Source organism: Grammomys surdaster, unplaced genomic scaffold, assembly GCF_004785775.1.
Source record: "Grammomys surdaster isolate TR1022 unplaced genomic scaffold, NIH_TR_1.0 371, whole genome shotgun sequence".
NCBI lineage: Eukaryota > Metazoa > Chordata > Mammalia > Rodentia > Muridae > Grammomys > Grammomys surdaster.
Genome location: NW_021604790.1, coordinates 648,038 through 664,440, shown reverse-complemented (window position 1 = coordinate 664,440; position 16,403 = coordinate 648,038). Strand labels below are relative to the sequence as shown.

The following is a 16,403-nucleotide window of genomic DNA, read 5'->3' as shown; positions in this document are numbered from 1 at the left end:
TTGTTCTGTAGATATGTGTCCTAAAAATGCCAGCTATTACGGTAATCGAGCGGCCACACTGATGATGCTTGGACGGTTCCGGGAAGCTCTTGGCGATGCGCAGCAGTCGGTGAGGTTGGACGACAGTTTCGTCCGGGTACGTAGTGGAGCTCTGCTGTAGAAGAGTGCTCTGTAGCGTCTCCGCCAGGAGCATTTCCTCTTTCAACTGCTGACAGCCACAACCATGTCCTAATTGTGACGATGCCCCTTGAAGATCGAGTGCTCCTGCTGAGAACCACTACCCTGCCTTTTCACTGCGTGTTGGTGTCTAGACTGTTTGCTGTTGTATTGATTCCTTTCTGCCTGTGCAGTCATGTTTCTTTCCTTCCTCTGTACTCTTTCTTCTAGGGACACCTTCGAGAAGGCAAGTGCCACCTCTCACTTGGGAATGCAATGGCAGCATGTCGTAGTTTCCAAAGAGCCCTAGAACTGGATCATAAGAATGCCCAGGCACAGCAGGAGGTAGGTCTGATGTGTTCCTCCGAGAGGTGGTGGAGCAGTGCTTCTGGAAAGAATAGAGACCCAATAAGGCAGGACTGACAGTCCCACTTCACCAGCAGCCACACTGAGCCAACTTTAGGCAAATCTCACAGTCTCTGGGACTCTGTTCTCTTAACTATTGAATGAGTTTTCAGTCTGTATAAAGTGGAAGACTTCTGAGATGACTGGGCAGATAGGCATAATGCTTCAAGGAATTAAGTAACGTTTTAAAGCATTTGAATAAAGTCAAAGCAGGAATGTAGCTCAGTTAAAGAACATTTGTCTAGCATATTCTGAGTCTGGGTTTCAGACCTTGGTGCTGTCAGAAAGAACTGGTGTATGTTCAGACATAACTTAAGCTGGAAGCACACGTCTTTCAGTTCCACCTTCGTGTAGTGGGTACCTGGATGCATTTGAGTGAGCATCTCAAAACTGCCCGACCCCTGGCTTACATTGTCCGTATTTTCTGTAACTCATTCTGTGTCTCCTGTCTTCCTGATAGGAAGTCCACGTTAAACAAAAAATTTGGGTCTTACCCTTTTTTATTTTCTTTTAAAAGATAAGGTCTCAAGGCTGGAAATATACCTCACTGGACAGTGCTTGCCTACTGTGGATGAGGCCCTGGTTTTGATCCCCTTTCCCAATAAAGCCATATGTGGTGGTGCACACTTCGTAACCCCAGCACTTAGACAGTGGAAACTGAAGGACCAGTTCAAGACCATCTGCAGCCACATGGCAAGTTTAAGCCTAGCCCAGGCTACGTGATACACGAGAACTTGTCTCCAAACAAAACAAACAAATGTGTCTCCACGTAGCCCAGGCTAACTGGCCTGATCGTCTCCATGCTGGAAGAGTCTGTTTGTCACTAACACTATGTGTATTGCTGTGAGAGCATCAGACCTTCTGGAACTGAAGTTAGAGACAGTTGTGAGCTGCCATTGTGAGTTGCTGGGAATTGAACCCAGGTCCTGGAAGAGCAACCAGTGCTCTTAACTGCTGAGCCATTTCTCCAGCCCCTATCACCAGCTTTTTAAGGAAATGTTTAATTCTTATTTTCCTTGGAGTAGGGGTTTGGTTTTTTGAGACAGGATTTCTTAGTGTATCCCTGGCTGTTCTGGAATTTGTGCTGTATACCAGGCTAGCCTTGAACTCACAAAGATCTGCCTGCCTTTGCCTCCTGACTGGTGGGATTAAAGGCTCACACCACAGCTGTGGCTCCTTTTATTTTTAATTTATGTGTCTATGTGCTCTTGTGCTCTTGTTTGTATGAGGGCAGGCTTGTTGGTAGTCATGTTGGAGGTCAGTTATTGCCTGAAAGATCATTCTTCATGTTCTACCTTGTTTGAAACTCTCTCTAGTTTTTTGTCTTTGAGACCAGAGTCTCACTATGTATGTGTCTGCGAATGACCTGGAGCTGGATGTATAGACCAGGCTGCCGTTTGCTTCTCAAGGGTTGGGATTAAAGTGGACACTGCAGTGACCAGCAAGATAGGGTCACTTGCTTGCTTGCTCCGTACTCGCTCTCAGCTAACTGACACTTCAGCTACTGGAGAGTGTGGTTTTCCTGACCCATCCTTCCTTAGCAGCACTGTGTTCATATATGCACACTGCCATGTCTGCGTTAACATGGGTTATGGGGTTTGATCTCAGGTCTTCACACTGAGTCATCTCCCTAACATACATATTTTTTCATGCCACCTGTATACCTGTGCTGTGCCTACAGAAGCCGAAAGAGGGGCATCAAATCCCCTGGAACTGGAGTTACAAGTTACAAGCTGCCCAGCATGGGTGCTGGAACTAAACTCACTACTGTGGAAGAGCAGCAAGAGCCCTTAAACACTGAGCCATCTATCTCTTCCTGCCCCATTCTCCCCCACCCTACCCCCTTTACTGGATTTTTGGACCAGGTCTCTCTGTATCTGTCTGATTCACTCTGTAATCTAGGCTAACCTCGGACTTGCTATTCCCCCTAAGTGCTGGCATTACAGACATGTAGCACCATGCTTGGCTTTTCAGTGTGGTTCTTTTTTTCCAGATAGGGTTTCACTAAGTACCTGCATAGCTGTGGCTGGCCCTAAACTTACAGAAATGTACCTGCCTCTGCCTTTCAAGTGCTAGGATTACAGGTGTTATACCACACCTGGCCTCTCTCTCTTTTGGGGGCAGTTCGAGACAGGGTTTCTCTGTGTAGCCCTGGCTGTCCTGGAACTTACTCTGTAGACCAGGCTGGCCTCGAACTCAGAAATCCGCCTGCCTCTGCCTCCCAAGTGCTGGGATTAAAGCTGTGCGCCACCGCCGCCTGGCTCTGAAAGAAGGAATTCATCAGGGTCTTAGTGACGTTAATGATTATTCAACCTAAACTTCATTTTTCCCCCCCGGTGTAGTTCAAGAACGCCAATGCTGTCCTGGAGTATGAGAAAATAGCAGAAGTGGATTTTGAAAAGCGAGATTTCCGGAAGGTAAAGTAGAAGAGACTGGAGCCTCCCCTCCTCTGTGCTGCGATGATGCAGAACAACCTAGACTAGCACAGTGTCGTTCGAATTTGGCTTTGGCTTTTTCTCTCTTATAAGTGTTTTTTGCTAGGTTGTGTGATTTCTTAGTTTTATTTGGCTTTTCAATAAGAAGCAAAAAGCTTGCTTATATTGTTCCCGTTGGTTATGTCAGGTAGTATCACAGAGCTGGGAATAAGTACTAGGGTTGAATAATCCATGTTTATCTGAATATGAGGTTAAACTTGCTTAAGAGTAGTGAAAAAGCCTTGTTACATTTCTGGAGTGTGTGTAACCTGTTACCATCACCTTTCTCCGCAGCCGGACAGCCTCAGCTTCAAAGTGCTCGGATTACAGCATGAGCCCCTGCTACCTTTTTGATGTTATTTTGGGTCTTATGTGTAGCTCAAGCTGGCCTGAAAGTTGGCAGTTCTCTGCTGCCACTCTCCCCAGCCTGGTGTTAGGCTTGGATAAGCTTCACAATATGTGGCAGGTTTGACAGTCTGTGTCAAAAGGGTCGATGTATCTGAAGTAGGGAACAAGTGTGAAAGTTCCAGGATTTTTCTAGAACTTGGAGTTAAGCCTGAAGTAGAGATCTCTCTGTTTCTTAGATAGTAGTAGTGAGAACTAGCTTTCACTAAAGAATCAAAGTAGGAAGCAGAAGATTGACACAGGTCAGAAATCTCATCAGGAGATTTGTGGGCTCCTTCAACAAGGTGGTTTTAGTCCACGGGAGGAGTTGGTGTATTATATGTAGGAGTTTGCGTAGGGCTTTCAGTAGCAGGTGTTCAGGAAATGTTTTGGGGAACAAGCAAGCATCCTTTTTGACTCTCATACCGTGAGGGCTTTTATTTGGGAATAAATATATCCAACGAGTTTATGCAGATTCCCAACATTAACCTACTGTCTTCTGCCCATTGGTTTTAATAATCAGAATGTCTTCATAGTGTGATTCGTGTGTGTGTGTGTGTGTGTGTGTGTGTGTGTGTGTGTGTGTGTGTTGTGTGCACGACTGTGTTTGGAAAGCAGTTCTAACTACTGTCACGTTTTTTTCTGAGGCTCACATAGGCAAAAGCTTTGTCCTGAAAGGCAGTCTTTTGGGTTTCTTTTCTCTCTTGCTCACTCTGGAGCCAGAGTCCTGAGTTTGTGACAGAATCCTCTGTTTCTGACATCCCAGCCCCCCCACCCTAGCTCATGGTGATGTCACAAATGAAGAATTATGATCCTGGCAGGGGGAACAGATGAACTTGGAAGAAACAAAGATCTTCTTTGCCTGCAGCTGTCCCTACTGGGGACATGGTGGGGGGTGGCAGTAAGCATTGCTGAGCCTCAACTGATGCTCCTCACGACGACGAGCAGAGCCAGCTCTGCATAGAACGTCGTCCTTGTGAAGCCAAAAGGCGTGGCTGCTCAGTTGTCCACTGGCTTTTCCTCTTCGTACCTCAGTTGTCATTACTGTCCCTAGAACTTCCAGTGACCTGTGCCACTAAAGGAGCGCCATCTTGTCTTGCTGTATTGGCAGGACAGAAAGTGTCAGTGAACAGCTCAGTGTTTTCTTTCTTGCTCATGGGTTTTTTGAGACAAGGACTCTATGTAGCACTGGCTGTTTTGGAATTTGATTTGTAGATCAGGCTGGCCTTGAACTTACAGAGTTCTGCTTGCCATTGTACCCATCTTGCTTGTGTTTTTAATCTCAATTTTTGAATAGGCCCTCTTAGTCTGAACCATGAAGCAGGCCCTCTGGTCTGCCTCTTCTCTCTCCGCTCCCTGTCCCCAGTGCTGGAGCAGAGCTCAGCGTCACATTCTACCACTGAACGGTATCTCCAGCTGTTTTCCTGTACCGTGTTGTTGTATATACATGAAATACAGATTTGTAGTTTTGTTTGCATGAAAGGTAGTGCACTGTCCATGTTGCACGCCTTTTCCCCTCCTCTGAATAGGTCTTGGAGGTCTTTCTGCAGTAGTACATGGAGTACTAGTGCATTCTAATTTAGAGTTATGGAGTGTGCCATTATATCAGTCTACACTGATGAACGTTACCTTTCCTTGCTTTTAGAAGTCATACTCAGAGTCTTTGAGGTAATGGTGTCCCTTAGGTGCAGATTTCTCCTTTGGTTTGTTATCCTTAGGGAGAATGTGATTTAGTGAGGATATGCCAGAATAGCAGCTAAATAAGAAATGAGAGGTCAGAGAACCAAGTTGTGGGAAAAGGATGAATTCACGGGGAGCTGTGTGACTGACAGGGAACTTGCTGTAGCTTTGATAGGTGTGAGAGAGACTGGCTTGGGATTTACACGGAGCAACCTGGTGGTCGGAGTAGTGTGACGTCCATTAGAGTCCTTACAGATGGCTATTCTGTACTGAAATGAGTGTAACAGGCCAACCCAGTAGTAAGATGTGCTTTAATCCAGTACCCAGGAGGCAGAAGCAGCCAGATCTCGGAGTTTAAGGCAGTCTGAACTATATGGTGAGTTGTAGGCCACCTAGAGCTGCACACTGAAATTGTCTTTTTAAATGTTTCCAAAAATGTATTATTTGTTTGAATATTTTGCCTCCATGTATGTCTGTGCACTGTGTGCATGCCTGGAACCCTTACAGGCCAGAGGAGAGCATTGAATACCGTTTGTTTGGATCCCTTGGGGCTGAAGTTACAAACAATTGTGAGCCACCATGTAGGTTCTGGGAATTGAACCCACGTCTTCTGGAAGAACACCAAGTGCTCTTAACATCTAAGCCATCTCTCCAGGCTCATCTCCCTCCCCCTGTCTTTTAAATATGGGACGCTGTTGCCATTGGAAAAGGAGGAGTGCAGCAGTTTCTGTTATGTGTGCAACACTGACTCTGTGCCAGGTTATTTTTGCTGTTCTTGTCTCGCTTAACAGCTAAAGCCTGACAGGTAAAATAGTAAATAGTAGTGTTTGTGAGAAGAATGTGAGCTTTGATCATAGTCACTGTGGGCTCACCATGGAGGCTGCTTTCTTGGTTAAGGTTAGAGGCTCTGCCATCCTACTGTGTTTAAGCTGGAACTTGGGTGACCTAGAGCCTTACTTTGTTCTCTGTTCCTTGGTCTTCTCGTATTATTTATCAGTTCCACGGATAATGATGTGCTTAGTGTTAGCTGTCATTGTGTGACTCCACTGTCTTCGATGAATGAATGTGTAGCAGCTTTGATATTACTGTACCAATAAGCAGTGATGTCTTTGAACATTGAAACTCAGGTTAAGACATTTCTGGAGTTCAAGTTGAAGAGCTTACTTGCTTTCCTCTTCCTTTAGGTTGTTTTCTGCATGGACCGTGCCCTAGAATTTGCCCCTGCCTGCCATCGATTCAAAATCCTCAAAGCAGAATGTTTAGCAATGCTTGGTCGATACCCAGAAGCACAGTTTGTGGCCAGGTATGCAGTCTGGCCAGTTCATTACTGAGATGCAGAGTGGACTACTGGCTGCTGGCTGTCTTCATGCTACATGGGAGTTGTGGGTGTCGGCTAGGGTTGTTGATGCCTTCCTGGAGTTTAAAGCCAAAGGTTAAAGCAGGTTAGATCCAAGACCCACAAGGTATGTGGGATGCAGCAGCGCTACGGGTGCTTGAGCCATGTGTGAAAGTACTTAATGAGTCTGAGTTTGTTTAACCTGTTTTCATATAGGAGTTGGTTCTCTCCTTCCAGACTATGAAAGGTTTTAGGGACTGAATTTAGGTCATCAGGCTTGGCAGCAAGTGCTCTTTGCCAGTGAGTAATCTCACTGGTCTGAGTTTGTTTGAATGCAGTCCTTTCTCCTCCAGGAAACTCTTATCTATCCATATTGTAACTCCTGTGTCCTTTCTCAGTCCCTGCTGCAACTGCTTAGGTCTGCCCTATGCCATTATAGTGCAGAAGCAGCCACAGGTGACAGCTGAGTTAGTATAAGTCAGATTTGATGTACATGACCCAAGGTTGAGATGTAGCTCAATTGGAAGATGCTTGTGTAGCCTGACTTCTATCCTCAGTACAGAGGGGTGATAGGGAGGCAATGGCACAAGCTCTGGCATGCTGTATGGCTCATTGGTAGAAGTTGTTCTTAGCTTGTACTAAGCCTTTAGTTCAGTCCCTATTACAAATCACCTATCACCAAAGTATGAGGAGAAAATGGAATACAAAACTAACAGAAAGGACTTAGCCCTGTGGGCAGTAGTTTATCTACCCCTACTCTAGTCCAATAAAGATGACAGCCAGGCATGGTGGTGCATGTTTATAATCTCAGTACTTGGGAGCCAGAGGCAGGAGGATCTCTGTGAATTCTAGGCTAGCCTGGTCTACAGAATGAGTTCTAGGACAGCCAGAGCTATACAGATAATAACCCTGTGTCAAAAAACCAAGAAAGAAAAGATTATGAGACTGAAGGAATGTATTGGGCAGGATTGGTGGGGGAGAGGGGATGGGCTCATCAGTAAAGCGCTTGCTTGTCAGGTCTCAAGCCCTGGGTTTAGTCCCCGGCACTGCTGGGGATGGGGAGAACAAAGAAAAAAAAATGGAGGTAGTTTATTTTGACAAGGTTTGTTCTTGGGAATCTAGTCACCTGTGGATGAACTTTGAATACTAGAGCCATAATCGAGAAACAGTCTGACCACAGACTGGAAATGGCCAAGACATTGTACACCACAGCTGAACGTGTCCTCTTTGTTACAGTGACATTTTACGAATGGATTCCACCAATGCTGACGCTCTGTATGTCCGCGGTCTCTGCCTTTATTATGAAGATTGTATTGAGAAGGCAGTGCAGTTTTTTGTACAGGCTCTCAGGATGGCTCCTGACCATGAGAAGGCTTGTGTTGCTTGTAGAGTAAGTTCTAAGCCTGGTGTTCTGAAAGTGGGGGTAAAACTTCCTTTAATATCTCATGATGTGAGTGAGACTAGGGCTATAGCTCAGGGGTGAGGTGTCATACTGTCCTGCCTAGGGCCCTGGATTCCATCCCTCCTAGTAGAGTGGGAGGAGAAGAGAGTGAAGAGCTGGCTAGAGTGAGTGAGCTGAGCCTCTGGACTGACCTGACCATTTCTTGCTTTTCTCCAGAATGCCAAAGCCCTTAAAGCCAAGAAAGAAGATGGGAATAAAGCCTTTAAGGATGGCAATTACAAGTTAGCATATGAACTGTACACAGAAGCCTTGGGGATAGATCCCAACAACATAAAAACAAATGCTAAACTCTACTGTAATCGGGGTACGGTTAACTCCAAGGTAAGCACTTGATCTGGGGTGTCAGAAGTCTTCAGAGATCTGCTCAGCAAGTGTAAGCCAGATAAAAGAACGGTGCCCCTCATCCTGTAAGGAACTGCCTTCTGAGAAACGAACTTGCCCTTTTTGTGTGTGGTGTTGAGGTAGCTTGTCCAGCCATTCCCTCCTGTTCTTCCCCAGTTGTCTCTTTGCTCCTGTGAAAGCAGCTAGCAGGTCTGTGCTATTTGAACAAGTGTTGTCACTTCTCATTTGAGCAAGAACTTGTTTATTCTTCAGGAAAGAGACAGGAAATTGACAGTGTTAATTAGGCTTTTGTAAATTGCTGAATGTGTCCCTGAGAATGAACATAGTCATCCTGTGGGCCTGTGCACCATGAAAGAGAGATTAGGTTCTGTAGAATTCTAGCAGTTAAAAATTTTAGTCTTTCTGGTCTTTGTAGTTGGTCCGTGGAAGAGTAGAGGGCAGGAACCACCCTCCTGTTTGTTGTTTCAGTTAGTCATTAACTAGAGGTTCTTTAATGAGTAATGGTGTGGCCTTTATCACATAGTAAAGAAACCAGTTTGAAATTTGTTGGCTTTAGCCCTCTGACTTTCCTGGGGACCAAGACCAAGAACATAGTAGAACAGGGATTTATGTTCATATTGTCTGGACTCCCTCCGTCAGTGGTGATATGAAGTGTGATTGCTCGCTCTCTCTCCTGAAGCTTAGGAAACTAGAAGATGCCATAGAAGACTGTACAAATGCGGTGAAGCTTGATGACACGTACATCAAAGCCTACTTGAGAAGAGCTCAGTGGTAAGTGCTCTGGAGGGCTGGGGGACGGGGTTGTCACTGGTTAACTAGGGGAATTGCGTTGTGATTGACAAAACAGACAGGGATGTTGTGAGGTCATTTGGTCCTTCCCCCTGCCTCTAGGTGGGATTGTTCCAGTCCTAGACTATCTTTATAGACCTCCAGCGGAGGAGATTGCCCACGCTCCCTCAGTCTCCCATGCCTGTGTCTAACGCCCCTCACGGTCAGTAAGTTTCCTCTGATGCCTGACCCAGATTCCTTTCATTAACATGTGAATACATTTCCTTTGAGATTTTATTTTGTGTTGTTCACTTTTGCTCTAACTTGGCACAGTGCTTGGCACATCAGTGCTCACCCAGTAAGTGTTTTGTTGAATGGATGTACGGTGCTTGGAAGAGGAAAGAAGGAAGTATTCTTACAGTTGAGGTGTGTCTGCTGTTTGTCATGAGCAGGGCGAGTACAGGGGAGGCGGGGGGAGCAGTCTCACTCGGCTCAGTGGTGCTCATTTCACATTTTAATCCACCCTCCAGAGAATTTTCTTCAGACAATAGCACTAAGGGCTAGAGTGAACATGCACTCAAAATGCATGTCTTCTGGCTAGGTGTAGTGACATGGCCTGTAACTCTAGCACTTGTAAGGTTGAGGCAGAAGAGTCACTGTTAGTGCAAGGCCAGTGTGGTCTATCGAATGAACTCCAAACCAGTCTGCACTGGTGGGGAGATGCCAGCCCAGTGTGGGGGGACCTGAGCTCAGATCTCCAGAACCCACATAAAGTCTGATGTCTGTAATCCCATCACCCCTACAGTGAGATGGAGAGAGACAGACAGGAGAGTCTCCAGCAGCTCACAGGCCAACTAGCCTAGCATATTATACAGTGCTAAAAAAGAGATCCTGTCTCAAAGTGGAAGGTGAAGACAAACATTCAGGGCAGTCCTGCCACCTCCATTATATGTTCTTGGTGAGTGTGAGCCTGCATTCCCACAGAAACCTACACGCACCACAACTCTTGAGTTTAACACCTGCCACTGTAGACTGAAAACGTCATTTCATTTCCTCCTGCTATCAAAGCAAAGAACTTCCTGGTTTTGATTTTGTTGTTTCCTTTTTTAAAAGTAGCTAAGCTGGCCTCAGACTTTTTTGTTGTTGTTGTTTTGTTTTTGTTTTTGTTTTTCGAGACAGAGTTTCTCTGCATAGCCCTGGCTGTCCTGGAACTCACTCTGTAGACCAGGCTGGCCTCAGAAATCCACCTGCCTCTGCCTCCCAAGTGCTGGGATTAAAGGCTTGTGCCACCACTGCCCGGCACGCCTTAGACTTTCTATGTATATAGTGAAGGTGACATTGAACTTGCGATCCTCCTGTCTCTACCTCTTCCAAGGTGAGGCCAGCATCAATACGGCTTTACTGTGGTTTTATACACACTAGGAAAGTGCTATACAAGACAAGCTGCCTCCCCAGCACTATGGGGTTGTCCATCACCCTCCTCCCCCTGCATCCCCACCCCACCCCTGTCTCAGTCTGAGGCAGAAATACTGGTTTTAAAGATCCTAAAGGCAAAGGAAGTTCTTGGATGTCATTTTTCCAATGCACAATTTATTTCTAACTGTAAAGTCCAGAGGACAAGCACTACTTACTAATGCTTGAGCTAGAACCTCCCTGGTCAGTGGTACAGAGCCCCTCAGATCCTTTCCATTAAGATATAAAAACTGGTACATGTGATTTTTTTTTTTTTTAAATAAAATTAAGTGGATGACTAAGTCTGTCCAGTGAAAACACACATGAATTATATTATCAGTTCTGAGAGACTAGCCCTTATTCATTCCAGAATCATACCCACTGTCACACAGAAATGGAAACTTGGGCTAGAGGTATAACTTAATTGTATAGACCCTACCTAGCATGTTTGAGGCCCTGGGTTTACTCTCTCCCTGCCCCTTACCCCACAGAAGAGAATGGAAATTGGTAAGGTGCTTGCCTAGCATGCACAGATGCCATCGCTGGCACTCTATAAGTGGGCTTGCTGTCACATGTCTATACCCCAACACTAAAGAGGGAAGTAAGAGAATCAGAAGTTCAAGGCTGGGCTGCGAGATGGCCTAGTGGGTAAAGGAGTCTACCACCACCAAACTAGACAACCTCAACTCCATCCAGAGGACCAATATGGTAGAAAGAAAGAATCCCAAGAATTAATTCTGACCTATACACACATACCGAAGTCAAGTATGAGAGCACGCGCATATACACACACATTGTAAATGTATTGTTTGGTTTTTTTTTTTTTTTTTTTTTTTTTTTTTGAGAAAAGGGTTTCTCTGTGTAACCCTGGCTGTCCTGGAATTTACTGTGTAGACCAGGCTGGCTTCAAACTCACAGAGATCCACCTGCCTCTGCCTCCCAAGTGCTGGGATTAAAGGTGATTAAAAGTGTATGCTGCAGCTGCCTGGCCAGTAAATGATTTTTTTAAAATTCACAAGTTCAGCCGGGCATGGTGGCCTACACTTTTAATCGCAGCACTTGGGTGCCAGAGGCAAAGCAGGTCTCTTGAGTTCGAAGCCAGCCTGGTCTACAAATTTCCAGGACAGCTAGGACTACACAGAGAAATCCTATCCAAAAAAAAAAAAAATTTAAGGCCCATGTGGGTCACATTATACTGTGCGAGGTGGTTAACTTGGTTATGGGGGGGGGAAAGCGCCCAACCCTTTGACCCAACTGAAGGCTTTATGCAACACAAAATGCATGAAATTCCTTGCAATTTTTTCTAACAGCAAAAGAGCAGAATCTTCTAGTACCTACTACCCTGATGCTCTGCACTATGGGAGTGAGAAACAAGAGGAGACAGTAGAATAGGAGATGATTGTGTGTGTGTGTGTGTGTGTGTGTCTGTCTGTCTGTCTGTCTGTCTGTCTTTACAGCCAACAAAAATCAGAAGTTGTTTTATTGACAAGTCCTTGTTTTGTGTCTGAGTGGCTTTGCCTCTGAAACTTCACCCCAGTGTGGGGCAGTGGACACTTTGGCATAGTAGGCTAAGAATGTAGCAACAGTCCCCAGCAGCACTGGACAGTGAAAACATGCCAGCTGTTAGTTCTAACCTTGCTAGAGAGGCTTGACCACCATACAGCTGCTCAGCTTAGCCTTGAAGTTGGACAGATGAGAGCTGTTTGCCACCTCCCTTGGCACAAGTTCTTCCTCTCTGCCTTAAAGCCTTATTTTCGTCTACCTTTTCTTCGACATTTAAGAGATGTGGAAAGATTTTTGAGTTTATGTGAAATAATACAAATCCTTCTGGGGCAGTTCACACCTGTAATCACAGAATTTGGGAAGCTAAGGTAGGAACATTGCCAGTTCAGGGCCACCTTGGGCTACATAGTAAGTTCCAGTCCAGCTTCAGCTATAGAACGAGAAAGACCTAATCTCAAAAAAAAAAAAAGAAAGAAAGAAATAATAACAACGACAAAAGAATGCAAGTCAGTGTCATGGCGCTTGTTTAGTACATTATGTGTAGGCGTAGTGATCATGACAGTCACTCGGATGTCAGTTTGTTGTTTGTTTCGTGACAGGGGTTCTCTGTGTAGCCCTGGCTGTCCTGGAACTCACTCTGTAGACCAGACTGGCCTCAGACTCAGAGTCCACCTGCCTCTGCTTCCCTAGTGCTGGGATTAAAGGTGTGCGCCATCTGGTAGTGTGTGTTAAATTACTGTACTTATGATTATCTGACACTTTGACCAGTGAATTAGTTCTCTATGTTCCTAGTTACCCTGTGTCTGTAGGGCATTGTGGTTTTTGTTTCTGTTTTTATTTGGTTTGGTTTTATTGAGACAGAGTCTCACCATGTCAAACAAGCTGGCCCTGAACTCAAAGAGATCCTTTTTTTTCTGCCTTCTGACTCTAGCAATAAAGGCTCTGTGCCACTGTGCCCAGGCTGGACATTGTTTTGGGGTTGTTGTTGTGGTGGTAGTGGTGTGTGTGTTTGTTTTCTGGGGTTTTTTTGTTTGTTTTGTTTTTCGAGACAGGGTTTCTCTGTGTAGCCCTGGCTGTCCTGGAACTCGCTCTGTAGACCAGGGTGGCCTCGAACTCAGAAATTCGCCTGCCTCTGCCACCACTGGCCAGCTGTTTTTGCTTTTTATAAATCATAGATGGATGTGTTTCCAGAAATTTAGAGATCCTAAGATGTCAGACTTCTCTTTGGCCAGTTACATTGGTATCAGTCTCCCTACCCTGGCCTCCAAAGCTGATGTATGTTAGGATGGTCTAGTGTGATGAAGTGTGGACCAGCTTGGGTGTGCAGCTGCTAGCTGCACTGTGTTGGCTCTTTCCATTCTTAGTAAATATTGTGTCTGTCAGATGGGGAGAACAGACTTTGTGCCATCAGATCGTTAGAGTATCACTTAGTTCTGTGGGAAACAGCACTTCCAAAGTCCTGGTACTTCTCCCGCTTTGGCCAGGGTTCCCTCTTTGCTCATGTGCTATGGAAATAGAAACAAGACTGTGCTGGGAGTCCCTTCTTCTGTCTCACCTCTGCCTCTAAGATTGATTGATCTTAGTGGAAGCATTTGCCAGCGGCTTCACCCTGACCTTAATCCTTCTAGTGGCTCAACTAACCCCACTTGTAACCTTGGTGGAGCTGGCCCTGCATGTCTGGCACTGAAGATGTCAAAGCTCTTTCATAGCAGTTTGTCTCACGTGGTCATTTTTCTCTTGTGTTTCTGAGCAGTCAAGTAGGTACTGTCACATTGTCTTTCCTGGTGGGCAGTGCTGTGACACCAAGAACTTTCCCCTTAGCCCTTGCCTGCTTAGAACAGGAGACTGCTGGCTGGGTACAAGTGCCAGGAGGCTTTTTGCCTTGGAACTGAGAGTTAATCCATTTTTTAGATAAGGGATTCTACTATTTGATGAAACATCCTACCAAAAGTGTGTATCTCTTGCATGAGCCATACCTTCTCCCTAGAAGGTCCCACAGGCCATTACTATTTATGTCTGAGTGCTGTATTACCCTGTACTTCCTTCTCAGTTACATGGACACAGAGCAGTTTGAAGAAGCTGTGCGGGACTATGAAAAAGTGTATCAGACGGAGAAAACGAAAGGTATGAGGACAAAGGGGCAGCAGACGATGCCCAGGGGCTGTGGGCTTCTCGGCCCTAACATTAAATGTCGGTTATTGGAGGTAGCATTTAGGACCGTGCTTGGAGCTCATTTATTTGGTCACTAGCCTGGAAGCAGCCAGCAGTTCCTGGGGTGTGACTCAGGCACCTGTATTCTGGCTCTGGCTCTTCCCTGTTATTCTCACTTCCTATATATTCAGAAGAAAGCACCAAAAGAGCCCCTGTTGTGGTAAACAAAGTCTACCTCTAGGCAGCTGGGCTGTCTGTTGATGCCACCTGTCTCCCTCCAGAACACAAACAGCTCCTTAAGAATGCACAGCTGGAACTGAAGAAGAGCAAGAGGAAAGATTACTACAAGATCCTGGGGGTTGACAAGAATGCCTCTGAGGACGAGATCAAGAAAGCTTACCGGAAGCGGGCCTTGATGCACCATCCAGGTGAGCGCTGCAGAGTGGTGCCACAGAAGACCCCACTGTGTAGATGCCGCAGGCACACAGGAAGCTTACTCTTCAGTGGGAAGAGGGGTACTGGGCTCCCTGTCCTGCAGATTGTGGGAGGTGCCACATTCCAAACTTGGACAATAATAGACTTTGTTTTCCTGTGTCCTTGGTTTCACTGAATCCTCCTCTAGATCGGCACAGTGGGGCCAGTGCCGAAGTTCAGAAGGAGGAGGAGAAGAAGTTTAAGGAAGTGGGAGAGGCCTTTACCATCCTCTCTGATCCCAAGAAAAAGACTCGTTATGACAGTGGACAGGACCTGGATGAGGAGGGCATGAATATGGGTGGTGAGTTGGGTTGGGCATCTGGAATGAAAATGGTCCCTGTAAGACATGGTTTCTAAAGCACCAGACAAGCCCCTGCTGTGGTCACCAAGGCTTCTACCCTCTGGGCAGCTGGGCTGGGACACTCCAGAGGGGAGGTCTGTAAGTGGTCAGCCAGTGACAAAAGCCAGTAGGCTGTCAAAAAAGATGAGGTTGGGCAGGAGCCACCAGAGCTGTGGTGGCCCGAAGAAAAGAGTCAGGCTCTCCGGGACTGGTGCGTTGATTTTGGTAACACTGAAGTCAAGCCTTCTCAATGTAGCCCCAGCATTATAGGAAGGCATTAGGCAAATGACATCCCTAGGTAAGGAGACCAGGCAGAGCAGGTTGAGGCAGAGGAAGGTTTCCTTCTACACTGTACTTGGAGGGGAACTTATCCCAGGAGCAGGTTCAGCGGGTTCTGCCTGGGCTGACAGTGGGGAGAGGTTTGCTAACATCTAGGCTGAAATGGAAAAGGGAAGTGAGCCTTAGAATTCTTCTGCATCTGGTTTCTCTGACTTTTCTGGTTTTCCCCTTTTTTGCCCCTTCCATGTTTCTCGCCAGATTTTGATGCAAACAACATCTTCAAGGCATTCTTTGGAGGTCCTGGGGGCTTCAGCTTTGAAGGTAGGTATGCCTGCTGCTCTTGAGAGCTCCCAGGTGACAGAGCAGAACTGACCTCATTCGGGCAGCTCCTGGGAAATGTGAGTGGGGACAGCTGACTCCTTGTTCAGCAGGACAGAGTCTATTCTGGTGTGGCTGGTGAGGTTCCTGGGCTCATTTTGCCTGAGACCATTCCCTGCGGTTGGTAGGGTCAGAGAAGCATCAACAAGCCCCTTAGTATCGTGCCTTCTCCATAAGAGCAAAGGTTCAGAAGCTACACACAAAGTACACTCCAGCCCAGTGGTAGGGTGCTTGCCTTGGGTGCTAGCCCTTGTGTTCATGGCTCAGACTGATTGATACCTTGCAATCTCTGTTTGGATTAAACTGCTCTTGAAGATTTTGGTATAACAATAGTGATTTTCCTAAGAAAACCACAGAGGCAACTAACAAACCTTTCTTTTCCCTTTCAGCATCTGGCCCAGGGAATTTCTACTTTCAGTTTGGCTAATGAAGGTCAACTACTTAGAACCCAGAAAATGCAGACTTGCTTGGTTTAACCATGAGTGTGGACAGTTCACCTCCTCCATCATGTCCCCGTGTACTTAGAGCAGTTTCGTTTTCTCAGTCGGGTGCCCTGTGTCTGTCTGAGGGGTGAAGGAAAGGGAGCCAGTGCTGAGGACTAGGGAGGGAGGGAAGCCAGGGGTAGACAGGGAGGCAGCTTGTGAATTTTTGTTGTATTGTTTAACTTTATTAAAAAAGAAAAAGAATAAAATGTTTTGACCAGTTTTTGGTTCTTGGCTTTGGTGGATGCTCTGTACCTGAAGTTCATCCAGGAGCAAGCATAGGTGCCAGGGTGTGTGTGTGTGTGTGTGTGTGTGTGTGTGTGTGTGTGTGTGTGTG

At 46.1% G+C, this 16,403-nt stretch overlaps 1 protein-coding gene across 1 annotated transcript in view; it reads left to right on the top strand.

Moving 5' to 3' along the window:
- Positions 1 to 16,307, top strand: part of Dnajc7 (DnaJ heat shock protein family (Hsp40) member C7) — a 36,312-nt gene extending 20,005 nt beyond the window's left edge. Inside the window, exons 3-14 of the mRNA XM_028780425.1 lie at positions 12 to 136; positions 388 to 501; positions 2,904 to 2,978; positions 6,284 to 6,402; positions 7,672 to 7,825; positions 8,054 to 8,218; positions 8,919 to 9,010; positions 14,013 to 14,086; positions 14,395 to 14,541; positions 14,736 to 14,888; positions 15,465 to 15,527; positions 15,974 to 16,307. Of these exons, the coding sequence (XP_028636258.1) occupies positions 12 to 136; positions 388 to 501; positions 2,904 to 2,978; positions 6,284 to 6,402; positions 7,672 to 7,825; positions 8,054 to 8,218; positions 8,919 to 9,010; positions 14,013 to 14,086; positions 14,395 to 14,541; positions 14,736 to 14,888; positions 15,465 to 15,527; positions 15,974 to 16,011 (1,319 nt within the window). The 3' untranslated portion in view covers positions 16,012 to 16,307. The remainder of the gene's footprint in view (positions 1 to 11; positions 137 to 387; positions 502 to 2,903; positions 2,979 to 6,283; positions 6,403 to 7,671; positions 7,826 to 8,053; positions 8,219 to 8,918; positions 9,011 to 14,012; positions 14,087 to 14,394; positions 14,542 to 14,735; positions 14,889 to 15,464; positions 15,528 to 15,973) is intronic.
- The last annotated feature ends 96 nt before the right edge of the window (positions 16,308 to 16,403 follow it).